This window comes from Agelaius phoeniceus, chromosome 19 (assembly GCF_051311805.1).
Source record: "Agelaius phoeniceus isolate bAgePho1 chromosome 19, bAgePho1.hap1, whole genome shotgun sequence".
NCBI lineage: Eukaryota > Metazoa > Chordata > Aves > Passeriformes > Icteridae > Agelaius > Agelaius phoeniceus.
Window position 1 is genome coordinate 1,918,048 of NC_135283.1, and position 26,684 is coordinate 1,944,731.

Genomic DNA, 26,684 nt, shown 5'->3' on the forward strand with positions numbered 1-26,684 from the left:
GGGTCAAGGTTATGTGTGGACGGAGATGCTGTTGCTGTTTCTCCCCTTCTGCAGTGCCTTTGAAGATATCTACATTTTCTGAGCCTTTTCTCACTTGGTCAGACTTGCCTGGTCCCAGCACCGACCTGGCATTCCTAAGATGTGCTTCCATCAGCCCCCAGCCAGGATCTGGGGTGCATGAAGGCTCTCACATGGCCTTCAGTGAAGTGCAGGATGGAGCTGGAGGCTGAGAATTGAGTTGGGCTCTTCACCAGCTCTCTGCAAATCAGTGTGTGTTTTCAGTCAGGTGGAACAAGCACAGAGTGCTGAGGAGCCAGAGCTGGGAGCAGCCTGCCCTGATGCACTGAGGTTGCTGATTGCAACCAAGGCTTTCCAGCCGTGCTGCTGAAGCAGGGGATTCACCTGGAGCCTGCAGGAGCTGTGGCTCCAGCAGGGTGAGCTGGGGCTGCCCAGGAGCTCCCCAGCCCTGGGGCAGTGGGTCTGTGCTCAGTGAAGCAGATGTGCTGGTCTGTGCTGCAGGGGGAATGGCCACAGGCCTTACTTTGGATGTGACTGACAAGTCCCTGTTTTACTGGTCTGCTCTTAGGTTCGGTGGCCTAAAAGCAAAGGCAAAAAGCTAATTGCCTCCTAGAGGAGAATTTTAAAGTTTGGTTTGGTTCAATTGGAAACTGATGTTTTTTAAAGGAAGTTATACTGGTGGTGGAGTGTCTAGCCCCTGACTTCTAGCAGTTGTGCATGTTGCTGTGAAGATTTGTGCTGGGGAGACCTGGGCAGGAATGATTGCACCTGTCTCTGTGCAAGAGCCAAGTCATTCCATGTTTTAAGCTGTGTATTACTAGTTTAATAAAGCAGGTTCCTTCTGCGTGCCAGGGAACTTACTCAGCTGCAGCTTACAAAACCTTCTTGTTCTCCCAAAGTTCTTTGTGCAAAAATAGATAGACACCAACCAGTAAATCCACCTTTAATTTGCAGGGGTATATTGAGCTATGAGTGTGGCCTTTTCTGAATGAAGGGCAGCAATAAAAGCTCCCTGGCAGCCCCAGGATGGGATGAGAGAGCCTTGCAAGGCAATGTGGTGACAGCACCCTCGTGACCTTCACCTCAGGCCAGCTCTGTGTGTGCAGTGATGCTGGCAGCACAGAGCAGCAGAGGTACCTGCAGCTGCCATGGGTCATTGCTCAGTGCCACTTGTTTTCCTGCACTCTGCTCCCTCTGGACACCTGAACCAGCAGGAGAAACCAGGAGAGGCTCTCACTGCCTGAGGGTTCTCTCTGCTCTGCTTGCACAGCTGGGTGTGGGGATTTAGCCAGCAGTGTGGCCAAGAAGGCCAATGAGAGCTGGGTCTGTAGCAGCCATGGTGTGGCCAGCAGGACCAGGGGAGTGACCACCCAGTGCTGGGCACTGCTGAGGCACCTGAGTGCTCTGTCCAGCTCTGGGTCCCCCATGACAACGGAGACTGGAGGGGCTGGAGCGTGTCCAGAGAAGGGGATGGAGCTGGGGAAGAGTCTGGGGCACCAGGAGGGGCTGAGGGAGCTGGGCAGGGGCTCAGCCTGGAGCAAAGGAGGCTCAGGGGGGCCCTTGTGGCTCTGCACAGCTCCTGACAGGAGGGGACAGCCCCAGGTTGGGCTCTGCTCCAGGGAACAGGGACAGGAGCAGAGGGAGCGGCCTCAGGCTGGGCCAGGGCAGGGGCACCAGGAGGGAATTCTTCTCTGAAAGGGTGGTCAAACACTGGCACAGCTGCCCAGGGAGTCCCCATCCCTGGAGGTGTCCAAGGAAGGGCTGGAGGTGGCACTCAGAGCTCTGGGCTGGCTGACAAGGTGGGCATTGGTCAGAAGTGGACTTGATCTTGGAGGTCTTTTCCAACCCCAATGATTGTGTGGGTGAGGTTCAGTCTCTCCAGTCCTCTTGCCTTGAGCATGCCTGGGAGCAGGAAATGTCCTTTCTGAATTCCAGTGGCAATCTGGTGTCAGGACAAAGCCCCAGCCCGCTCACTGGCCTGGTGTGCCTCAGCTTTTTGCTTGCAGCACATCCCCTGTGCTGAGTTCAAAGGGCTGATCACAAGGGATGTGTGCTAAAATAAGCTTTTCCTTCATCCCCCGGGCTTAGGGGGATTCTAGGAATTCATGGTTCATGAGATATGTGGCCGTGGTGTCCATTTTTAGTGACCTTAAATGAAATTAAGGGCAACATGAAACATGTTTTTCAAAACTCCAGGGACAGTGACTCTGCTGCAAGCCCACAGGCTGGGCTCCCCTCGGGCCAACACAAACAGGGTCAGCCCCTGTCCCAAAGGGGTGACATCCCCCGGGCTGTGCCAGCAGCTGCAGGTGCCCCAGGGTGCTCCAGCTCAGAGTGGGGCTGTGGGAGCTGGCAGGAGCTGTCTGGGGAGGGTGGAGGGGGCTTCTGGCTTCACACAAGGCTTGTTGGCTTTGTTCTGCTGAGGGAAGGCTGGTCCTGCAGCCTTGGGTGGTGTCCATGCAGGGCAGAGAGCAAACAGGGCTTGCTCAACAGTGACAGATGACCTGAACAGTGAGAATAGCTCGGGATGGAGGAGACCCTTCCTCTCCTGCACCAGGAGCTCCCTCTGTTCTGCCAAGTGCTGCCCTGCCAGCCATTGCCTGCCTGCTCTGTACCAGCCAAGCAGCGTGTTTGGGACTGGGAGACCTCCATCTAAAGCCCACCTTCCCAGTATCCTCCTGTGGAATTGCAGTCGCACATGTCTGAGAACCTCCTTAGCATGGTGTAATGGGGCTTCTGCAGCTCCTCTTGGCAGCAAGGGCAGTGAACGTTGTGGGCAGCCAAAGCTGTATTGAAAGCTTAACTTGTGCAGTGTATTCATGATTTGAATCCATGAACCATCCATCCCTGACCAGATTTGGGTGTTGTTCTTTCTGGTTAGTCTCTAATTTGCCATGTTTGTCACACTGAATTTCAGCCATGGCCTCTCATCCTGTCCTCCCTGAGCCATGCAGTGGTGTAAGCCACAAGAATTGCAATCACTGATCCTGCATGAGCCCTCATCCTCTTTTTCCTTCCTGTGGCCTTGCTCTCCACCCCACACAGAGCTGGTTTGGGTTCCTTCACCACTGTGCAGCTCTGCCCAGGCACTCTGTGAGCAGGAGCAGTGGGGCAGGTCCCTTCTGTGCTATCATTTGTTTGACATTCTGGTGAGAGTGAAGTGCTGGCTGTGGTTGTAACTGGCAGGAGAGCACGTTCCCAGTAAAGGAAACCTCCACCAAAGAAAAGCCTACAAAATCCCAGAGTTACTAAAATTGGGAGAGAAGAGCAGGCCCTTTCTTTACACACTGTATATGGCAAAAAATGAACATGAATTGGTGAGCAGGCGGGAGTGTCGATCCCTTCCTTCCAAATATAGGGATGGGGCCGAACCAGGGGGACTAAGCTGAGCCTATAAAGGCTCAGGGAGAAAGCCCTTGGTGGCTCCTGATGTCCTGGCCAGGCTGTGACTGACCTGCAGAGGGACAGAAGGCTCCTACCCCAGGTCCTGCTCCCCATGCTTGCAGCCTCACAGGGCTGTAGTTCTGTGGTGGGAATGCTGCTGTAGGTTCCCTGCTGGGCCATTCCTTGGGCAGGGAAGGAGTGGTCTCTGGTGGATTTTGCTGGCCCTCAAAAGGCACAGTTAACTGCAGTGAGAGGTGTTGGGCCTTTGGAGAGGCTGCAGCTCAGTTGAAGTCTGACCTTTGACTCTTTCTCTTTCAGAGATACGAGATGTCAGCTGGTTCCTTCCTGCTTTCTGTTGGCTGATGGTTAAGGTGAGGATTTGAGGCATGAACACTAACAGCTTGCCCAGGCTGGCATGAGCTGGCTTTTCTCCTGTGCCCACCATAGGCAGTCCCTGTTTTTCCCCCTCCATGAGCTCCTTTAAGCACATGTCCATTCCTGCCCACCGTGGCTGCTCACCAGAGGATTAGGACAGGTTCCATGTTAACAGAGAGTGGGGGAAGTAATAAATTTAAAACCAGAAGAAAAATAATCTTCAGGCCTTCAGTTTTTCTAAGGACTACATGAATCCTTCAGATCTGACCACTTTCCTGGGGAGCCCTCCTCCTCCTTTGGACATGGATCTCCTTTCCTTGGGGCCATGGAGGGTGGTGGCTCTTCTCCACTGCCTTTGTACCCTCCAGCCTGGAAAAGCAAAATACTCCCTCAAGATCTCTCTGCCCTCACCTGAGGCTGGGAGGGGGGACCTGGGAGCAGCCAGCTGGGGGTGAATGTTCAGCTGCTCTCTGCCCTAAGCAGCACACAGGGCTCCAGGGGTCTCTGTCTTCCAGAGCCATGAGCAGAGACGCTGGCATGGAGATTTTTGGTGAGGCCGCGCCGTACCTGCGCAAATCCGAGAAGGAGAGAATAGAAGCCCAGAACCAGCCTTTTGATGCCAAAACCTACTGCTTTGTGGCTGACCCCGAGGTGGAGTACACCAGGGGGAGGATCAAGGCTGCACAGGACGGGAAGATAACTGTTGAGACAGAGGATGGCAGAGTAAGTGCATTCCCTCTGGCCCTTCTCCAGCCCTGCTTAGGGAGCCAGGGCATCTGCTGGGGCCAAACTGGGGCAGCACCAGGCCAGCTCAGGCAGGAAATCTGCCCTGCCCAGTCCTCTGACTGGGACCAGCACAGCCTCCACAGGAAAGTATAGCTCTGGATGCTGGGATAATAGTGTTCATTTGATAATTATTCTTGGTTTGGGCTCTAAAAATCAGGCAATGGTCTAAACCAGGTTGGATCATAGCCTTGCCAGTCTTAACTTAGTTTTTAACACTTTCTCAGCTAACGCTGTCATATCCACTCATAAATTCCTTCCTTTACTGGTAGCTGAGCAGACAGATAACTTTGCAAGTCGCCTTTGCATGTGAAGTTGTCAGTGTCACTGGCTGCAGTTTCCCAGAGGAGCAGCCATGGTGTTAATCTTCCAAAAGGCTGAAATGTCTTAGCAGCTTGTGCCCTGACACCTTTTGTAAGAATAACTGCAACAGCTCAAAGAACAACCATGACCAACATCTTGGCAGTAGGTGCTACCAGGCTTTTAGAAAGCAGTGGCTGAGTTAAGCTGCTGCCAGCTGTGAACATCTGCCACCCCCAGAACAAATCCACGCGCTCTGGCAGTGGGACAGGATGGTTCCCCACAGTGTGAGCCCAGCAGACGGTGCTGTTTGGTAGAGACAGAGCCTTTCTTTCATTGGGAATGGCCACAGGCAGGAGTGGAACAAGTCTGTCCCAAGGATGGATTTGCTGTTGATGAGTCCTGTGCTGTTTGTGTCCCAGCTCTCTGGCACTGTCATGGGAGGTTGGCTGGCCAGAAGATGCACCCCAGGTTCTTACAGCCAGGAGCAGCAAAGACCTAAAGTTTATAAGCAGTGATAATGTGTTGAAAGATCTGTTCCAGCCCAAATCATGTCTGTGTGGTCCCAGCAATTCCAGGATATTGACACCCTGTCAATGTACCCGTGTTGTAGATTTCCTGGCTGACTGCAGTGTTTGCCCTGAAATAGCCATATTTTGCTTAGCACAGTTAAACAGAAAGAAAAATATGAATTAGAGCAGCCTTAGAGATGTTATTACTTTTCTGTGGTTGTGGAAGGACTGTCAAGAGTTGCTGAACCAAGGTTGGCTCTTTCTTTCTGGGTTATAGACAGTTGCTGTCAAACCTGATGATGTGTATGCCATGAACCCACCCAAGTTTGACAGAGTTGAGGACGTGGCCATGCTGACCCACCTGCACGAACCCGCCGTCCTCTACAACCTCAAGGACCGCTACAGCTCCTGGATGATCTACGTAAGTTCCTTCTTCTGGCAAAGGAGGAAGCACAGCTGCAGGAGCTGGACTTCAGTGCCACCCCTGTTTTTTCCCTGCAGACCTACTCGGGTCTCTTCTGCGTCACTGTCAACCCCTACAAGTGGCTGCCGGTGTACAACCCCGAGGTGGTGTTGGCCTACCGAGGCAAGAAGCGCCAGGAGGCCCCTCCACACATCTTCTCCATCTCTGACAACGCCTATCAGTTCATGCTGACTGGTGAGTGGCTCTGTTTTGACCAGACTTGGAGTAAAAAAGTGTGTCAGACCTGCTGCCTCTGCCAAATGCCATTCCATACTGCCATGGCTCAGTCGCCTGGGCCAACTCGTGCAGAGTGCTTGGTCTGTGGGACATTGCAGATTATCTGCTTGGTTTTTATTATCAACCAGCTCCAGACAGTTTTCCCCACCTCCTGGAATATTTTCTTTATTCTTGAAGCAGTGTGCTGTTGTGCTTGCACATTATCTGTATTTCTGGTCGAAGTACTAAGCTAAGCAGCCTAAAAGAGAGCCCTGCAAAGGGCAGCTGCACTTGGACAGAACACACGATCTGGGAAGTCCCTGGGCAGGACATCTGCATGGGGCTTCAAGGAACAGCAGGTAGATCCAGAACAGAGCTGATAGAAATATTATCACCAAAACACATCGTTTTAATTTGAGTAAATTCCTGTCCCATATTTAATAGTATGAAAGGTAAAGAATGGAAAAGACAGAACCAAAAACAAACAAGGACGAGCAAAGGAGGAGGAGAAAAGACAAAAAGTGAACTATAGGGAGGGACAGAGAGATGGAGAGTAGACCATGCACATTTTCAGTTTTCCCTGCAGAGATTTTGTTTCATTCCCCCAATGGACACCAGGTCACAGCTAGCTGAGAACCAGCACTTTCCCTACAGCTTCTCTGACTCCAGGTATTTTTCCCTCCAACAGATCGTGAAAACCAGTCTATCCTGATCACGTAAGTGCATCTGCCACTTGCCTCCAACAAGAGGTGTGTAGCCACATTTCTCTTCACAGAGAAAAGCAAGGCACAATTCTTCCCAAGAATATTTCTGAGATTCACATTCTCTGAAGCTCAGAGAAAGGAAAAACAATTCTTATCATTTGCTGTGCCTGTGTTGTGCTGAAGTAGAATGCAATATGGAGATGGTTTACCCACAGTGATGGTGTTTTGTTTCCTTGGCCTATCGGGGCCAGGTGTGTGTGTGTGTGTCAGGACTGTGGGCTGACAGTCACGAGATTCTGTGCAGGCTGTGCAGGGTTGAGTGCTTGGCAGATTCAGTTTAGATGTAATATAATATAGTATAATAATTAATTAGCCTTCTGATAAAGTGATTAATTAGCCTTCAGTGCGGTGCAGTGCAGTTGTGTGCAGGGTTAAAGTTCTTGGCAGATTCAGTTTAGATGTAATGTAATATGGTGTAATATAGTATAGAATAATATAGTATAATAAAGTAATTAATTAGCCTTCTGATAAAGTGATTAATTAGCCTTCAGTGCAGTGCAGTTGTGTGCAGGGTTGAGTGCTTGGCAGATTCAGTTTAGATGTAATGTAATATAATATAATATGGCATAGAATAATATAGTAAAATAAAGTAAATAATTAGCCTTATAAGATGGAGTCCTCCTCACCAATCCTCCCTGCCCTGGGGATCCCTACAAATACTATAGAGGTGGGCAGGTTATTCTTCACTCTGAGCCTTCTTCCTGCAGTGGGGAGTCGGGGGCCGGCAAGACGGTGAACACCAAGCGCGTCATCCAGTACTACGCCACCATCGCCGCCAGCGGGGACACGGCCTCCAAGAAGGAGCCCCTGATGAAGGTGTGAGGAGGAAGGGCTTGGTGAAGGGCAGTTCAGGATGTCATCCCCCTGTGGACAGCACTGGTGACACACACTTACCTCAGAATGTCTTTTATTAGATTCAGCCACTCTTTGAAGGACAGTAGGACCAGGGGCTGATGCGTAGTTAGGACCACAACAAACACCAGAGCTGCCACTGCCAAGGTGTAGCTTTACCTGGGCTGAAACAGGAAGAATCAGAGGCTCCAGTTTCTTAGCATGGATCAATTTGTCCCTGTGGCTGAGACCTGAGAGCTCTGACTGTGGGAGAAATTCTGAATAAGAGGAAGATGAGTTATTTGTTGTTTACCCCCAGTGCTGGTTCTTGGTGCTGGAGTCGAGAAGGTGCAGCAGTAGCACTGCAGAGCTGAAATGAAGTGCACATGGCTGCACATGTAATCATTCCTTAGAGCCAGTTCTTCCTACCACATAGCTCATGGTGTTTTTCAGTAATTATTCAATTATTCCTGCAGGGTTCGCTCAAGGATCAAATCCTCAGTGCCAACCCACTGCTGGAGGCCTTTGGGAATGCCAAGACCGTGAGAAACGACAACTCCTCACGCTTTGTGAGTCACCCTGCGTCTGTCCCTCTGCCCTCCTGTGTTTCTAATGCTCTTTACCTGCTTGTTAGCTGTGACTGAATCCCCCTTTCCCCCCCGCTGCGGGCTGGGAAAAATATTCTTGCTAACCAATTTCTAGGTTTTTATGAAATGCTGATGTGTTAGCAGCTGTTTCGTGCTCACATTGCTGCAGCAAAGTGTTCCCCTTTATCTATCTTTATCTATGAAAGTTAATCAGGCTGATCTGGTGATGCTGTCACTAAGACTGAAGAGATTAAAACATTCAGAGATTGCTGCACTGACCACCACTTTTGTCTGCTTGCCAGGGTAAATTCATCCGTATCCATTTTGGAACCTCTGGAAAGCTGGCCTCTGGTGACATTGAGACCTGTGAGTAACTGAGGGGGGCTGACAGCCTTGCTAGAACATAAAGAACCTGAAAAATGTCTAAAATGTGAATATAAATTACAGACTTGCTGGAAAAGTCAAGAGTCACTTTCCAGCTGAAAGCTGAGAGAAGCTACCATATCTTCTACCAGATCCTCTCCAATAAGAAGCCTGAACTGCTTGGTAAGGACAGCCACCACCTGGTGGCACTGAGTAAAGTCAGCATGGCAAACATTTCCCTCCGTGCACCAGCTCGGTGACAGAGGGTCCAGTGGCACAATTCCCTGTGTCCCTGCAGAGCAGGGATCAGGTGCTGATTTATGTCCTCAGCTTTGCAGCCTTGGCCCTGCCCAGGTTCCCCAAGCTGTACTTGTGTCTCTGCATAACACCAGGGCTTTACTCCACCTCCATTTATCCTCCCTGAGTAAGTTCTAACACAAACTGTGTGCAGGTGAGAAGCAGGGGTGACCAATATACTCTGCCTTGCACCTTGCTATTATCCATGGTGTGGAAATTCCAACTTAGGTGGGCCAGATCCTGTGAATAATCTTCAATAAGAAAGGTAAGCAATTCTGGGTGCAGGATGAGCAGGTACCCTGATCTACAAACCATTCATATGAGCTTTTCATCCCATGGGCAAAGGTCATTTCCTGTTTCCAGTGCAACCCCTCTGACCTTTTCCCCCTTCCCACTGCCACAGCACTCTCTACCCATGCCCCACATCTGTCCCTTTGGCCACACACTCATCCTTGGTCCACTCTGCCCATCCTTTCCAGCTCTCCACAGAGCATTTCCCAAGGTGGAGCTCCTGCTCTGTGAGTGTCATGTATGAGGGATAAGCACAAATGAGCCTTATCTGAAAGCCTCTTTCTTAAAAGCTGTTTCTGTGGATGGCCTGTGTTCTGTGCCTGCTGAGTGCTCAGCTCTCAGTTCACAATATTAAACTGGAAGGATTGCTCAGCCAGGGAAGGCAGATGAAAGGCTTTGCTCTATCTTTCTGGTCTCAATAGAAAACCAGGAGTTTGGGATGCAAGAGGAAGGAGAGCCTGTGAAACCTTGCTGAGCCATTGTTCCATCTCCCTGCCAGGCTCTGGCTCTCACTCCTGTGTTTGTCTTTCAGAGATGCTCCTTGTCACAGCCAACCCCTATGATTACCCCTTCATCAGCCAAGGGCAGATCTCTGTGGCCAGTATTGATGACCAGGAGGAGCTTCTTGCCACAGATGTGAGTACAGTTGGCAAGGAGAGACTTCTACAGTCTCAGTTGACTCTCACCACTGTTAAACCCAGCTTGTCTATCTGGTGTGCAGGCAGCCATTGACACTTTGGGCTTCAGCCCTGATGAGAGGATGGGGATTTACAAGCTGACAGGGGCCATCCTGCACTATGGGAACATGAAATTCAAGCAGAAACCACGTGAAGAGCAGGCAGAGCCTGATGGCACAGAAGGTAATTCCTCCCTGGCTGGGAGAGGAGTATTTCCAACTGTTTCCATGCCATTTTTCACTGGAAATGGAGGGAGTCTTCCAGGAGAGATGTCACTATTCCTTGATAAGCATAAAAAGGAGGTTTGATTTTCAACTTACTGCATCAAATAGAGGCACTTTGTGCATCCAGTTTATTCCTGATGACTCTGCTGTAGGACCCAGTGCCTGGGGCACATCACTGTAGTGTTCTCCAGTTCCTGGTTACACATACACACTTGTTCTGCCTGGGTGACATCACGGAGAAGTGGCTTGATGGGGAAAAAGTCTGTGTTGTCCCATCAACAGTGCCCTCCTGGGTTTCACCACATCTGATGGGGCTGCTGTAGCCACTCTGTCACGAGGACCAGTCCTATAAGGCTGTTCAGAAAAGTAAAGGAGAATGTTAGCCAAGATTTGTGGATGGGGTAAAGCCAATCAAGTTGCAAGGTTCAGAGTGAGCTCTGGCTGGTTTCAATGCCCTGTGTGTGTCTGAGCTAAGAATAAAGTATTTAAAATTATTCTTTTGTTTTCCAGAGGCTGACAAAGCAGCATATCTGATGGGCCTGAACTCTGCAGACCTGCTGAAAGCTCTGTGCTATCCCCGGGTGAAAGTGGGAAATGAATATGTGCTGAAGGGCCAGACAGTGGATCAGGTGAGCATCAAGGAGCAGCAGGGACCATCCTCTCCCTAAGGAAAAGGAATGGTGCAGGTCACTGTCACCATCATATTTTCTGAAAAATCCCTTTGCCAGGATTTCTTCTCCTGGGAAGCTGAGAAGCCTCAGAGTAAAATGAAAACAATAATTATATGATTTGCTTCTCCTGTGTTTTGCTGCTTTGGAATGTGGTTTGGACATTGTTTACCAACTGGTCATTGCTTGATTGGTTTCATGTGAATTGGTTTGACTTAATGACCAATCACAGTCCAGCTGTGTTGGGGCTCTGGAGACAGTCACTAGTTTTTCATTAGTATCTTCTGTCTATATCCTTTCTCTATTCTTTAGTGTAGCATAACATAACATAAAACATAACATAACATAACATAACAATCAGCCTTCTAAGAACATGGAGTCAGATTCATCATTTCCTTCCCTCGTTTGGGGATCCTGAAAATACCACAGGTCACAGCTGCGGTTAGTGCAGTGTGTGTGGGCATGGTGAGGGGTGCTTTGTTCTGGGGGTGCACTGGCAGTGCCCTGACACAGGTGTGGGACATCTCCCTGCAGGTGCACCAGGCAGTGAATGCCCTTGCCAAGTCTGTCTATGAGAAACTCTTCCTGTGGATGGTTGTTCGCATCAACCAGCAGCTGGACACGAAGCTGCCAAGACAGCACTTCATTGGGGTCTTGGACATTGCTGGCTTTGAGATCTTTGAGGTTTGCAGTACTCTCAGACTTCTGCCTGTCTCTAAATGCTTTTTTCAGTTTGTTTGTCTTCTCTGACCTTTCCTCCTCCTCCTCACCCCAGTGCAGCCCTCAAGCAAATCTGTCTGAAGCTGCTTCTTCCTTTGTAGATCCATCACCCACTTTGTAAGAGAAGAGAAAGGGCAGAAGCACAGCCATGAAGCTGCTTTCTCTCTCTCCCCACAGAGTCTGTATTTATGGACATTAGGGCCACCCAAACATGGCCAATGCAAGCTGCAGCAATCATGTGCTGCACTGCACAACTTTTCTGTAAGCCTGGACACCTGTGGTATATTCTTTACACTGTTATCAAAACCTTTTTGGGTCAGTCTGGCTAACCTTGCTATGACATCCCTGTGAAAAAAAAATTGATCAGAGGCACTATTAACACTTTAACACTATTAACACACATTCAAATATTAGTTCAACAGCTTTGAGCAGCTGTGCATCAACTTCACCAATGAGAAACTGCAACAGTTCTTCAACCACCACATGTTCGTGCTGGAGCAGGAGGAGTACAAGAAGGAGGGGATTGAATGGACATTCATTGACTTTGGCATGGACCTGGCTGACTGCATTGAGCTCATAGAAAAGGTGAGTTTCTTAAGCATCTTGTGCAATCACAGAAATTGAATCTGTAGAGGGTTCTTGAGAGTGTTTGCTCTGATTGCCTTCAATACAATCTCTCTGGGAAGCTTTCGGGTCTCTTCACCTCCTCTGTTTCTTTAAATATTACCCATGTGTGTAATTAATTATCCACTGACTGGGAATGTATCCTGTCTTCTAAAAAGACACTGATTTTAACCTTCCTTTCCTTCCTTCCTCCCTTCCTCCCATCCTGTCCTGTCCTGTCCTTGTGTATTGGTTCCCCTCAGGTTTTCTCTCAGTTAAATTGAAATCCCAGAAAACCTCATGTCTGCTTCCTTTATGTTCCTTCTGAGTTAGAAGTCACTACTGTATTCTGAGAAGTTACTGCACAGTTTTTGCCTGACTTCACTTGTTTTCCACACACTGTCTGGGTAGTTCAAAACTGTATGTTAAAATTTATGAGTTCTTTTAAGTATCTTGCCAGCTCACAAAAATCTTGCTTACCTGCTCTTCCCAGGATAATTCTCTATAAAATACCTCCAGTACTTCAAATTTAGCATGTCTTTCACTCTGCATTATTATAGAGATATATTATTGAATTGATCTTATTTGAAAACACCATTTTTTTGTTCAGCCCATGGGCATTTTCTCCATCCTGGAAGAGGAGTGCATGTTCCCCAAGGCAACTGACACCTCTTTCAAGAACAAGCTCTATGACCAGCACCTGGGCAAGTCCAGCAGCTTCCAGAAGCCCAAGCCTGCCAAAGGCAAGGCTGAGGCCCACTTCTCCCTGGTGCACTATGCTGGCACAGTGGACTACAACATCACTGGGTGGCTGGAGAAGAACAAGGACCCTCTGAATGAAACTGTCGTGGGGTTGTACCAGAAATCGTCTATGAAAATTTTATGCCATCTTTATGCCAGTTTTGCTTCCATAGATGAAGGTAAGTTTGGAGGATTATGTTTCCAGTTTGGGGTTTCCTACTGCACCTCTCACCTGACGTGGATCAGGGTTGAGTCAGTGCTTGAGTGCTGTGTGTTAAATGCACAATTATAACACTGTCAAAGGGATTTGCAGCAGTTCCTCAGCTGGACTGTCATCTCATTTTCCAGCTGAAGGTGGTGGGAAGAAGAAAGGAGCCAAGAAGAAGGGCTCTTCCTTCCAAACTGTCTCTGTACTCTTTCGGGTAAGTGTGTTCTCTGGCAGAGACTGTCACACCTGGCTCCACAGCCATGCTTTCATTTTTAAAGGAGGGAAGTTCTTCAGTAGTAGCCATTTACTTTGCTGATGCCTACACAGAATTGTAGAATATTCACTAGGAGAGTAAGGAGAAAGTTCTGAATTTTTGCTGTTCAGCAGAGTCAAATTACTCTGAGAACTGAGACAATATAGAGATTAGAAATGATCTCTGCTTTACAGGAAAATCTGAATAAGCTGATGTCTAACTTACGAACAACTCACCCTCACTTTGTGCGTTGCATCATTCCCAATGAAACAAAGACCCCAGGTAATTCCTAAAACATAGAATAGAAGGAGGCAGAAGGAGCAATGCTAGAACAATCAGTGTGTCCCCATGCTGCTCTGTCACAGGCCTGATGGATCACAAGCTTGTTCTGCACCAGCTGCGATGCAATGGTGTTCTGGAGGGCATTAGGATCTGCAGGAAAGGATTTCCTAACAAGATACCATATGGGGATTTCAAACAAAGGTCAGTAGTAACATTCTTGTGTTTGCATTGAGCCAAACTCATTTGAAAGAAGACTCTTGCTAAACCAGTCCATGATTCAGTTGTTAGGAAAAGACTATTTTAATATTTAACACGCATGGAAAGCAAAAGACATATCTAATAGCATGGTCTGTGTGGGCAGTGCCCACCCAGATGCCTTCCTCAATACTGTATGCCAAAACCTATTTTTAATTCATTCCTGTTAATTTAAATGTTTGGATATTCCTTGCTTTAATTCTCAAATTAGGCACAAGCATGTTTTAGCAAAAATACAGAGGGTGGTCTATGCACATTCTGTATTTAACTGCTGCCTAGTAGAGGCTTGAAGAGTGTGGTTTAAATAATTCTAACTAGAATGGTTTTATAAAGAGGAAACTGTGTTAAATCCAATGCTACTTCTTGATGAAATGCTAAGTTTGACTGGCAAATAGAGCTGCAGTAACAGAAGGGACTCCAACAGGAAATCCAAGTTAGTTCCACATGACCCTGTCATTTTGTAGTGGGTTAATATTTCTACATGCTAACATTTGTTCAGCATTAGAAGATTCATTTATAGATAAAACCCCACAATCAAAAAAATCTTATCATGGGAACTGCTGCAAATAAGAGATTTATAAATTCAGGGCAACCCAGCTGGGGTCATCTGCTTGTTGTGTTAGAACGAAGGCAAATGTAGGGTCAGATCTCTAAGAACAAAGCAATCACCCCCTCCTTACAACTCTGTGCAGGGTGTGCTGGAGAGCAGGGCACTGAGAAGGGCTGAAATGGTGTTTTGGGTGCTACCTGAAGGCATTGTCCCAGCCATTGATGTGGGAGGGCAGATTTGTGTATCAATGCTGAAAATAGGTATGGAATAATCTCTCAGTATAGGATTAGGAAGTCCATTTCTGGATCCAAAGTCTAATTCTGGGTTACATGGTTCAGGAGGAATGTGAGAAGCTGGATATGGTCCAGAAAAGCAGTTTCCCTACTCTTAAAATCCATCAATTTTTTAAATTTTCAGCTAACCCAATGAGCTGGACTCCCAGAGTAGTGATAATGACTGTGACACAAATGAGCAGAGTCTCTCAGGTCCAGAGAACAGACTGTGCATGCCCTCAGTCTCAGTGAGGGCTGTAATACATCCTTGGTACCTACTGAACTGACCTGCTCCTGTTTGCTGCTTTCCTTACTGCTTTGCTATTTGAGGCTGGAGGTGTGAGTCAGACTCAGCCTTCCTCTGTATCTTCAAACTGACAGCTGTTCTTGTGGCATCCTGTGCACTAGAATGGCACTGATGGGTGAGCTTTTCCCTTTATTTTATCAGATACCTCCTTCTGAATGCCAGTGTCATTCCAGAAGGAAAGTTTGTTGATAGCAGGAAAGCGTGTGAAAAGCTGCTGTCCTCCATTGAGATAGATCATACTCAGTACAAATTCGGACACACTAAGGTAAATGTTTCATTTTGCCATAGGATAAGAAAACATTCATTGCATTGAAATGTAAACCCAGCAAGGAGTGATGTCTGTTCTTTGGCTGCAGGTGTTCTTCAAGACAGGTTTGCTGGGTGTCCTGGAAGAGATGAGAGATGAACGTTTAGGACAGATGATCACACGGACCCAGGCTTTGTGCAGGGGATACCTCCGGAGACTTGAGCTGAAAAAAATGTTTGACCACAGGTGTGTGTCCTCTGCCAGGTCTGGTTGCTCAAAGATGGGCTTTATTTACTGATGGATCACTCTGGTTTCAGGGAGTCCATCCTCTGCATCCAGTACAACATCCGTGCATTCATGAAAGTCAAGCAGTGGCCCTGGATGAAGCTGTACTTCAAATTTAAACCCCTCTTAAAAAGTGTGGGAACTGAGAAAGAGCTGGCCATGATGAAGGAAGAGTTTGAGAGAACAAAAGAAGAACTGGCCAAATCAGAAGCCACCAGGAGCAAACTGGAAGAAAAAATGGTGGCTCTGGTGCAAGAGAAAAAGGACCTACAGCTGCAAGTACAAACTGTAAGTAAATTAAATAATTTTTGGCTCTTCAGATTACATCAGTTTTGTTTGAGTGTTCAGTAAAGGGCTGAAAGGAAATTCTGTTATTTCATGAACCAGCCACTTAATAAGCAAGGTGATTTATGCAAGTGTCAGTGCCAATGTGTGATAATGAAACACATTTCTTTTCTCTGTAAAAAGGAAAATGAAAATTTGGCTGATGCTGAAGAAAGATGCGACCAGCTGATCAAACTAAAATTCCAGCTGGAAGCAAGAATAAAGGAGGTAATGGAAAAGCTGGGAGATGATGAGGAGATGAATGCTGATCTGGCAGCCAGAAAGAGGAAACTGGAGGATGAATGCTCTGAGCTGAAGAAAGATATGGATGACCTTGAGTTAACATTGGTCAAGGCTGAAAAGGAAAAGCATGCCACTGAAAACAAGGTGCTTTTTACTTCTGCAATGTTTAATAACAGTAGCTCTGTGGATGTATAGGCTGTAAAGATTCAGTAAACTTGAATGCTTAAGTGTAAGGAGATCTATGGGCCTGGTATTGAACCTGGGCACCTCTGTTGGGCAGGGAAACCAACCCATAAGCATGCAAAAATGCATTAAAATTAAAGTTCAGCATTTCTTTGTGACTTCTGAAGGGTTGATATATAAGCAGAGAGATTGTAGAGTATGACCATAAAATGGTCAAAGCCTCTTTGGGAGTCTAAGAGCAAGTTCATTGTGTGTATTCATGGCCAATGTCAGGACCAAAATTATTAGTGACCTTGAGCTATTTTGCCTTACAATAGGTCAAAAATCTGACTGAAGTAGTGACAGGTTTGGATGAGACTGTTGCAAAGTTAGTCAAGGAGAAGAAGGCCCTGCAAGAAGCCCAGCAACAGGCACTGGACGACCTGCAAATAGAGGAGGAGAAAGTTAATACCCTCACCAAAGCTAGGATCAAGCTGGAGCAGCAAGTGAACCATGTGAGCATGTTCAACACAAGGAGAAGGAGCAGATCCTTCAGTTGTTCCATCAGTCATGTTTATATATGTTTATGTTGCAGGTTGAAGGATCTTTGGAACTCGAAAGAAAAGTGTGTATGGACCTTGAACGAGCAAAGAGAAAGCTTGAGGGAGACTTGAAACTTGCACAGGAAACCATAGTAGATCTGGAGAATGATAAACAACATTTAGATGAAAGATTAAGGAAGTATGAGAAATAAATTAGTACATAATTTATTATTTGGCTTTAACTGGACTTATTCTCTTTTAATAAAATATCTCCTTCACAGGAAAGACTTTCATTTTAACCAGATGCAAAATAAAATTGCGGAACAGCAAAATTCAGGTACTCACTTGCAGAAGAAGATCAGAGAATTGCAGGCAAGAGACTTTACTTCATCATTACTGTTTGCTTGTTTTAAATTGTAGTACCATGAATAATGCTTGTCCACAGTTTGGCATTGGCTCCCTCAGACACAGGGGAAGCTTCAGCAGCTTCTCATAGAAGCCATCCCTGTATCCCCCCACTACCAAAACCTGGTAGTGGGGGGATACAGAGATGCAAACCCAATACAACAATAGAAAGCTGTGATCTAAAGCAAGAATGAGATGATCCATAGGTTCTTTCTGTCAGTAAGTCCTTACCTACACTACCAAAACCTGATAGTGGGGGGATACAGGGGTGCAAACCCATGCAAACTCAATTCAACAATAGAAAGCTGTGATCTAAAGCTAGAATGAGTTGATCCATAGGTCCTTTCTGTCAGTAAGTCTTTACCTACAACGCCAAAACAGTGAAATTTGAAGGAAGTTTGTTTTGCTTACAGTCTCCAAAACAAGGTTCTTGGTGTTCTACTGTGAAAAATCTGCAATAACCTAAGCACTGAATGATCTCTTCCCTATTTAATTCCTGGTGTGCTATTCCCTCGTTGTCCAGGCTCGTGCTGCAGAGCTGGAAGAGGAAACCATGAGCGAGAAAGCAACACGGACAAAAGCAGAGAAGCGTTGTGCTGAGCTGGCTCGGGAGCTTGAGGAAACCCGGGGGAGCCTTGAAGAGGCTGGAGGAGCCACCACCGCTCAAACAGAGCTCAGCAAGAAGCGTGAGGCAGAGTTCCAGAAGATGCGCCGTGACCTGGAAGAGGCCACGCTGCAGCACGAAGCCACGGCTGCCGCCCTGCGCAAGAAGCACGCGGACAGCACAGCTGAGCTGGGCGAGCAGATCGACAACCTGCAACGCGTGAAGCAGAAGCTGGAGAAGGAGAAGAGTGAGCTGAAGATGGAGATTGATGACTTGGCCAGCAACATGGAGTCTGTCTCCAAAGCCAAGGTACACAATTATTTTTATTCGGAATTTGATAGCAATGTGGTATTTTTTCTTTAATCTTATATGATTTAATTTTTATCAGCTTGTATCAGAAATGCTTTCTCCAAATCTCATGTGTGGAAGTGTGCGCACATGTACAGTCCCAAGATGTCAACTGCACCTTCTGGACATATTTTCCTGCTAAAAAAAGGCAGGATCAAGATATTTACTCTTTTTTTCTAATGTGCAATTGATATCTAGGCAAATCTGGAGAAGATGTGCCGCACTCTGGAAGACCAGCTGAGCGAATATAAAACAAAGGAGGAGCAGAATCAGCGCATGATTAGCGATCTTAGTGCTCAAAGAGCTTGTCTGCAGACAGAATCTGGTACGGCCCTTCCATCTGTAATTGGGAAATGGGAGAAGCCCATAAATTGCTCTCTTGGCTCTTAAAATTTTGTCTCAATTGCAAACTTTTTCAGGTGAATATGGACGCCAGGTGGAAGAAAAAGATGCTTTAATTTCTCAGCTGTCTAGAGGGAAACAGGCCTTCACCCAGCAGATTGAAGAACTGAAGCGGCAGCTAGAGGAAGAGATAAAGGTGAAGATACTCACATTACATATGAAATAAATATTGGACATAATATTGTTTTTTGTGAATTGTTCAGGGCTTCAAAAGGTGCTCCAATTAAAAGTTCAAACCATCCCCTTAGATGATGCACTCTGAGCCCTTGCAGTGCAGGACTCCAATGTTTTTATGAGGCAGTCAGTTAACCTCTATCTTTGGGAGGTTTATCAGTGCATAAGTACCAGTGAGAGAAATTTCCCAGGAAACACCAACTCCTTATCGCCATATTTTTGCCACCAGGCCAAGAATGCCCTGGCCCACGCCCTGCAGTCCGCTCGCCACGACTGTGACTTGCTCCGGGAACAATATGAGGAGGAGCAGGAGGCCAAGGGGGAGCTGCAGCGAGCCCTGTCCAAGGCCAACAGTGAAGTGGCCCAGTGGAGAACCAAATACGAGACGGACGCGATTCAGCGCACGGAGGAGCTCGAGGAGGCCAAGTACAGATGAGATGAGCTGCCCAGATGTATATTGGGCAGAACATAGACCCACTTTTAGTAACCTGACCTAAATTTCTTTTTTTTTTGAGTTTGCATATAGTCTTAATTAAAATGAGACACATAGTGTAATGATTTTTTTAATCATATGCTTGTTTTATTTATGTACCTTAAGGAAAAAGCTCTCTCAGCGTCTCCAGGAAGCAGGGCAGCAGGCAGACACACTGAATTCCAAGTGTGCCTCCTTGGAGAAGATGAAGTTTAAGCTGCAGGGGGAAGTGGAAGATCTGACACTGGACATAGAGAGAGCAAACACATCAGCAGCTGCCCTTGACAGAAAACAGCAGAATTTTGATAAGGTCATAAATGAGCACAGTATCTTTTAAGTAGCCTCCCAGAAAACCAAACTTAACACTCTGTATATCAGTCAGTGCTGAAGTCAAAGTGAATCTAACTAGAGCCTCTAGGGCATGGCAGTAGGAATTTGTCCTGGTTTAAGAGACTGCATTATTTATCTAGTACAAAATGTAGTCAGAGATCAAATAACATTTTCAGTACCAGCAGGAAATGAAGCATGATAGCCTCTCCTCTGAGGAAAGGCTGACAGAATTGGGATTGTTCAGCCTAGAGAAGAGAAGCTTCAGGGTGAACTAATTGTGGCCTTCCAGTGCCTGAGGGGAGCTACGAGAAAGATGGAGAGAAATTGTTTGCAAGGGCCTGGAGTGACAGGACAAGGGGGAATGTCTTTACACTGATGGAGAGTAGGTTTAGATTGGATATTAGGATTAAATTCTTCCCTTTGAGGGTGGGTAGACCCTGACACAGGCTGCCTAGAGAAGCTGTGGGTGCCCCCCATCCCTGGAAGTGTCCCAAGGCTAGGTTGGAGAGGGCTTGGAGCAACCTGGGATGGTGGAAGGTGTCCCTGCCATGGCAGGGGATTTGGAACTAGGTGATCTTTGATATCCCTTCCAACCCAAAGCGTTCTATGATTCTATGATGTCTTCCAGGTCATGGCAGAATGGAAGGGGAAGTATGAGGAGAGCCAGCTGGAGCGGGAAGCTGTCTCTAAAGAAGCTGGCTCACTGCACACAGAGCTTTTCAAAGTGAAAAATGCCTATGAGGAAACCTTGGATCAGCTCGAGACGATCAAGCGGGAGAACGCCGCTCTCCAGCGTACGTGTTGGGCTCTGTGTCCCATCAGCTTTCACACACCAAGCACAGCAAGGTGTGCTCCACCAGCACACTCATGCCTGCAGGAGGGCACGCAGGGACAGCACTCTGCCCTTCCTGTGCTCTCCATCTTAATGCAGAATATCATTGCCTTACCAAAAGTTGTCAAGCATGTTTGTAAAGTGATTAAGAAAATAAAGCAAATGTCCTGGCTCTCTCATCTGCTGCAGACATTGAGGTGCCATTGCCAGGCAAAGGTAGTGACTGTGGGAGACTGAGCAGCTCATGAGAGTGAGTTTTACAGATGGACTGAACACAATGACAGGACCTGTATTAGACCCTGATGGCCTATCCATAGATATAACACATGCAGGGGCCTTCCAGGCTCTCTGTAAGGAGGGCTGTTAAACCACACCAATGCCCCACTTGGCCTGCATGAGTTGGTTGTGTCTGGTTTTATCTGTACATATTTACAGACACATGTACCATTGTGTACATATGTACATTTTTGTATACATATTTATGTGTGCAAAAGGGGTGCTGATTGCAGCAACAAAGCACAGAGTTCAGCTCCTCTGGTTGATGCCATTCTTCTCTCACAGAGGAAGCAGCTGATCTCACAGAGCAAATTACTGCAAATGGCAAAATGATCAGAGACCTTGAGAAAGCCAAAAAGCAAGCTGAAATAGAAAAAAATGGTCTGCAAACAGCTCTGGAGGAGGCAGAGGTGAGTTAGTTTAAATATTACCATAAATCGTAAAGAGAATGCTGAGCAGCTTTCTGTTCCCTTTTCTGGCAGTAGCTGTGTGCAAGGTTGATTGAAACAAACTTTAGGAAGTTCTGTGAAATCATGGAGTACCATCTCAATAATCATGTTCTCTAAAATGTTACCTTCATCTTTGTTTTTCCCTTTTCTCTTTTAAAGGCAGCTCTTGAGCATGAAGAAGTCAAAATCCTTGGTGTCAACCAAGAACTGACTCAGATAAAGTCAGAAATCAGCAGAAAGATTGCTGACAAGGATGAGGAGATCAACCAGCTGAAAAAGAACCAAGAAAGGACTGTGGAGACAATGCAGAGTGTTTTGGATGCTGAGATCAGGAGCAGGAATGAAGCCCTGAGGCTGAAGAAGAAGATGGAAGGAGACCTGAATGAAATGGAGATCCAGCTGAGCCATGCCAACCACCAGGCTGCAGAGGCACAGAAACACCTGCACAGCATCCAGGGAGCTCTCAAGGTCTTGCTTTACCTTATGGTTGATTTATTTTTTAAGCACAGTATTCGAGAAATTCATTAGGTCAAAAATGGCTCTTCAAATACAGGACACCCAGATCCATCTGGATGATGCTGTGAGAGCACAGGATGACCTGAAGGAGCAGGTGGCCATGGTGGAGCGCAGAGCAAACCTGCTGCAGGCTGAAGTTGAGGAGCTCCGGGCAGCCCTGGAGCAGACGGAGCGGTCGAGGAAATTGGCTGAGCAGGAGCTTCTGGATGCCACTGAACGTGCACAGCTCCTCCACACCCAGGTAGTTGGCTTTGCTAAGACTGATGTATTATGGGGACCAGAGATTGATGGAGGAAGAAGGAATTGATGAGTTGATCTCAATGTGTAGACACTCAAAGCCTCTCTCTCTCTACTTCATAGAACACCAGCCTTTTTAATACAAAGAAGAAGCTTGAGACCGATATGGCACAACTCCAAACAGAGATAGAGGATGTTAATAATGAAGCAAAAAGTGCTGAAGAAAGAGCTAAGAAGGCAATGACAGATGTGAGGATGTTGCTGTGGTTTTCACTTTGAATTTTCAAGGCTTCCAGCAGTGTTGCTGCTGGAGGTTAACGTAAATACTCTTGTCACATGTTGGACAAGGAACCATCTGTGAGCCTGGTTGAAAAGGCTTTCAGTCAGAGGAGGATTAGAGCAACAGGGAACATGTCCTGCTGACAGATGGGGCTGTTGCCATCATAAAGAACTAAACCTACATTTAGTCAAAAACAAAATAACTTTCTTCAGTGCTGCATGAAAACATAATCCACAAAGAAATCCTGCAGTATTGAAACCAGTAAAGTGGCTAAGGTATCTTAATAGTTATCTTTGAAAAATCCTATTTATCCAATTTTTAAATGAGAATTGTAAATTTCCATTCAAAATTGGTGTTAAATCCTCCCATGCAAGACCTGTGAAGCTCAGCCAGGCAAGAGGACTGGTGTGTCATGGGACCCAATCTGCTAATGATTGTTGATGCAGAGGATTAAACCGAAATCTTAACACTTAGATACATTATGTAGAATTAAAATAAAAAACTTTTTAACTGAGGTGGCAGGAATGGTCAGCAGGACACAGGAGTTAATCCTGTGATGGTGCACAGTATGTGCTGTTCTTTCACATTCTTCCAGTTTCTTGTGTCATCTCCCTTCCAAGGCAGCCAGGATGGCAGAAGAGCTGAAGAAGGAGCAGGACACCAGTGCCCACCTGGAGAGGATGAAGAAGAACCTGGACCAGACAGTGAAGGACCTGCAGCACCGTCTGGAAGAGGCCGAGCAGCTGGCACTGAAGGGGGGGAAGAAGCAGATCCAGAAGCTGGAGGCCAGGGTGGGTACCAACACAGAAACATCTTTCTTCTCCAAGTCCTGTGTGAGGGCTTAAGCCTATTGTTGATTAATTCACCAGATCCGAGAATTAGAAGCTGAACTGGAGGAAGAACATAAAAAATCCTCAGAGGCTATGAAAAACATCTGCAAATATGAACGGCGTTTCAAAGAGCTCACTTTTCAGGTGGGTAAAAATAGAAAGCAATTCTGATGTTTTGTCTCCCAAGGACGTAAAATTACACGTTCTCTTTTCACAGTGTGAAGAACAAAAGAAGAACATGGTTAGGTTACAAGATCTGGTAGCTCAACTGCAGATGAAAATCAAATCCTACAGAAAACAAGCTGAGGAAGCTGTGAGTCACTAAAGTGAAGCAAATAGTTATTTACCAGGACTGCCAGTTTAAAAGTTGGCTCTGTGCCCCAGCATGTTGCCAGATGGTTTTAAATTTTTGTTTTGCAATTTCAGGGTGAACAAGCCAATACTGATCTCTCCAAACTGAGAAATGCACTGCATAAGATAGGTGAGGCCCTGGAAAGGGCAGATATTGCTGAGAGCCAAGTAAATAAACTGAGAGCTAAGGCCAGAGAAGGCTCTGCTACAAAGGTAAGGCTTTCCTGCAGGTGTGCTGTTTGCTCAAGTGAGTCTAGCAGCAGATTTGTGCCTTGTACAGGCATCATTTGGAAAGGACAGCTCTGGAAGGAAGGGGCTTTTAAAGACAAGCTGAGTGGGTTGGGGTTGTTAAGATGGAATAAGCTTAGCAGTGCACGTGTCCTCATTTTGCCAGTGAAACAATGGAATTAATCTTTTCTTCATGCTTCAGCTGTGGATGGTGGCCATCCTGGTGTTATCTGCATATATTTAATTCACACAGTGGTTTTAAGGGTTCCACACATGTCTGCATTGGCTCAGGCTCCACTTGCCCATCCTAGCTGGATGATGCCCTGAGATGGATGATTTTAGGGATCAAAAGACTCATCTTGGCATGTGTAGACTAAACAAAGCCTCTCCTTTCTAGGTGGTGTTAGGAACTGAAAAATGAACTTCCTCTGGGATAACTAGAACTTCTACAAGGTACCTCTCCAGCTGTGGAAGTAATTTTCCCTTTGTTTAAGAACACAAACATTTTCTGTCACTGCTGCTGTACCAGTGTCAATAAAATAGAGATCTGCAACTTCAAATGCTCCAAATGTGAATGTTTAAATGAGAGTCTCATTTTGTTACTAAGTTAATTATAGTCAAAAGCCTGGCTTTGAGTCTTACTACTTCTATTTCTGTTCTGAGTCTTACTGTTTCACTTTGACCAATTTTATCCTGAATTTAAAACCTGGAGGTTTGACAGGCTTTTTGCTTTTCCAAAGGAGGAATTCTGTTCCAGCTCCTGTAGCCTAGAAGCAGCACATTCTCAGGAGAGCAGCTGCACCTTGTTCTCAGCTGCTCATGACACAGTGCTGTGCTTCAGTCCAAAGCCCTGCTGTGCTCATAGGCCATGTCACTGACCCCAGCCCACCATGTCAAATGATTGGTTACTCAGTGCAACATGAATTTCTGCTTCCTGAACCTGCTGAAAAACAGTTGTATCTTGTTTAGGAGTAGCTGTGCAAAATCACCAGAAAATTACTAATTGCTAGGCAAGTCTCGTATCCCTTACCAGCCTGTCATTATTCATTCCAGAGTATCCAGGCATTACATGGCATTGTCATGTGATCCTCCCAGCCCTCTTGCCTGCTTTTGGGACAAAGTTTGCTGTTTGCTCTTGCCCCAGTGTAGTGGTTTTGGTTTGCTAATTTGAGACTTCCTGGCCAACACACCAATGAGTGTGGTGGGTTCAGTGCTGTCAAATCACTGAAACTTTCACAAAGCAAGGCCAAGGCACATTTAACAGAAATAAATGAGACATTAAAAATGTGGAATTAAAGAAATTTGCAACAGAAAGAGGATCTAATGGGAATAAGTTAGCGAGGGAATTTGTGATGAATGGGAATAGGAAAACAGATCTCTGAGACATTTGTGGTGCTGAAGAACCAGTCAGAAATGGAGAGCTTCAGGTGGAAAGAAGTAAATACACTCCTGGATGCAAAGGATTAGTGTTTCAATACTCAATTTCAGCAAGTTGGAGCCTTACAATACTCTCTGGTACCTCTCTCATTCTCATGGGTGTGGTTGAGAATAAAGCAAGGAGGCCCCATGCCCTCAGGCAGGACCTGCCCTGAGCACAGCTGGGCACTGCTGATGGCACTGAGGGCTGGCCCTGCCTCCCAGCAAACTCACAGCTCCCTCTGTCCTCTCCTCCTGCACTCCCAGGCCACACCAAACTGCCCCTCAGCCTCCACAAGAGCCATTGCTGGAGGAGAGGACAAGGCTGAAAGGAGCTTTGGAGGAGGCCCATGGCAGGAGGATCAGCCCATCCTCCTTTCATGCTCAAAGTCAAAAGCCCAAAATAGCCCCAGTCTCCCAAGGCTCCTGTGCGGGGTCGTGCCTGTTTGTGGGGATGATCTGCTTCCACTAATAGCGCCTGAAGACATTCCTGGGCGGGTAGGCTGCCTTCTGTGTGGCACTGCAACGTGCCTGCCCTGGAGGAGCTGGACACGTGTGCTGTGTCCCAAGGCAGCAGCTGCTATTCTTACCCCAGAGAGACTCAGTGCAGCACAGCTCCATGGCCAGCTGAAAGGTTAAACACCAGAATGGGGCCCAGCACTGTGGCCATGGCCATTCCCTGCTGGGATGTGCTGTCTCATGGGCAGCACAGCAGCTGCCCTGGTACTTCCAGCAGTCAGCCAGGGCTCCTTGGGGTGGATGGGGCATTCTTTCTCTGTAAACCAACAAAAATGCAATGCCTGTGGACCCAGAACTCCATCTTCTGCTCTGCTCTGCCCCAGCTCATGAATCCCTTCCCTGGTGAGGAAAGCAGAGGCTCCAGGAACAGCAGCATTGCAGAAAGTCTTGTCCCCTCTCGCAGCCAAGTGGAGCAGGAGCAGCCTGTTGAACTGTTCAGATCAAATAGAACTGGGTCCCAATGCATGAGGTTGAGCAGCTGAACTTGATATATTGTGGCTCTTGTTGCAGAAAAAAAAATTGCTGAGAGTGTGGAAGAGTAACCACAGAACTGAGATGGGCTTGAAACAGTGCTGGGGACTTCAGAAAAGGTCTGGGAGGAGGAAAACAAGATGGATGTGTGCAAGGAAAAGAAATAAGTAATAATACAGTAGAGGATGTGGGGGTGGAAGAAATGACAACTCAGAACAGGTTTGGGGACGAAAGGTCAGGAGAAATCTGAGGGGAACTGCTGGGAAACACTACAATGATAATCTGCAAACGACTAACTCATACCCCACCTCTGAAATTCTTTTTAAAGCCTAATTTTAGTTTTGAAGAAACAATTTTCTGCATTTATTCTGTTGTTTCATTACTGCTGAGAAGGTGTAAGTGCTGTGCAGAGCTGTCTGCACTGCAGAGAACCAATCCTCAGGCAAACCTGGGAACACAGCCTGTCCTGAGGGGGTCAGAGTGAAAATCCAGACCTTCCCAGAGGCCTGAAGAATTCAGGGGCTACTCACAGGTGGAGCCTGGAAGCCCCCAATATCCAGACCTCACCTGAGCTCCCCAGGCTGGGCAGGTAGCTCAGATTGGGGTCCAGCAGCCTCAGGAGCTGCTTTTCTCTCTGGCAAAGTGGATCAGGTGGTGCAGAGTGGTCCTGGTCCAAGTTTTGAGCTGCTGCTGTGCCCCACCCCACAGGGACCTCGCTTGTCACTCTTTTTGAGCCCACCCTGTGACATATGTTTTATGTAGGATCATCCAAGGAAAAGAACCCTGGATCTGCTCTG

The 26,684-nt window shown here is 46.9% G+C and overlaps 1 protein-coding gene across 3 annotated transcripts; it reads left to right on the plus strand.

Annotated features, from left to right (window-relative positions):
• The first annotated feature begins 3,662 nt into the window (after window positions 1-3,662).
• Window positions 3,663-24,041, plus strand: LOC129128074 (myosin-3-like). Of its 3 annotated transcripts, XM_077188358.1 has the most exons (40): window positions 3,663-3,773; window positions 4,293-4,500; window positions 5,650-5,793; window positions 5,874-6,030; window positions 6,740-6,767; window positions 7,523-7,631; window positions 8,123-8,215; window positions 8,536-8,599; window positions 8,681-8,779; window positions 9,717-9,820; window positions 9,906-10,044; window positions 10,596-10,714; window positions 11,288-11,437; window positions 11,888-12,058; window positions 12,687-12,996; window positions 13,166-13,239; window positions 13,473-13,560; window positions 13,644-13,761; window positions 15,086-15,209; window positions 15,301-15,437; window positions 15,509-15,764; window positions 15,945-16,187; window positions 16,544-16,720; window positions 16,801-16,946; window positions 17,029-17,119; window positions 17,676-18,065; window positions 18,303-18,429; window positions 18,524-18,642; window positions 18,910-19,106; window positions 19,279-19,462; window positions 20,111-20,276; window positions 20,876-21,000; window positions 21,199-21,507; window positions 21,593-21,796; window positions 21,916-22,041; window positions 22,693-22,863; window positions 22,942-23,046; window positions 23,120-23,215; window positions 23,329-23,466; window positions 23,879-24,041. In XM_077188358.1, exons 2-40 carry the CDS (start codon window positions 4,297-4,299, stop codon window positions 23,900-23,902), a joined length of 5,826 nt encoding a protein of 1,941 aa, XP_077044473.1. In that variant the 5' UTR covers window positions 3,663-3,773; window positions 4,293-4,296; the 3' UTR covers window positions 23,903-24,041. The 3 variants fall into 3 exon arrangements, with proteins under 3 accessions (XP_077044473.1, XP_077044472.1, XP_077044474.1); XM_077188357.1 differs by lacking the exon at window positions 23,879-24,041 and having other exon boundaries at window positions 23,329-23,867; XM_077188359.1 differs by lacking the exons at window positions 3,663-3,773; window positions 4,293-4,500; window positions 5,650-5,793; ... (3 more) ...; window positions 8,681-8,779; window positions 23,879-24,041 and having other exon boundaries at window positions 8,184-8,215; window positions 23,329-23,864.
• The last annotated feature ends 2,643 nt before the right edge of the window (window positions 24,042-26,684 follow it).

What these genes read in the sequence shown, in the direction of transcription:
- LOC129128074 (XM_077188357.1), top strand. Translation starts at nt 4,297, where the DNA reads ATGAGCAGAGACGCTGGCATGGAGATTTTTGGTGAGGCCGCGCCGTAC. An exon ending in TTGAGACAGAGGATGGCAGA is followed by an intron (nt 4,501 to 5,649) that starts GTAAGTGCATTC and finishes TCTGGGTTATAG; the next exon opens with ACAGTTGCTGTCAAACCTGA. An exon ending in TTTTGCTTCCATAGATGAAG is followed by an intron (nt 12,997 to 13,165) that starts GTAAGTTTGGAG and finishes CTCATTTTCCAG; the next exon opens with CTGAAGGTGGTGGGAAGAAG.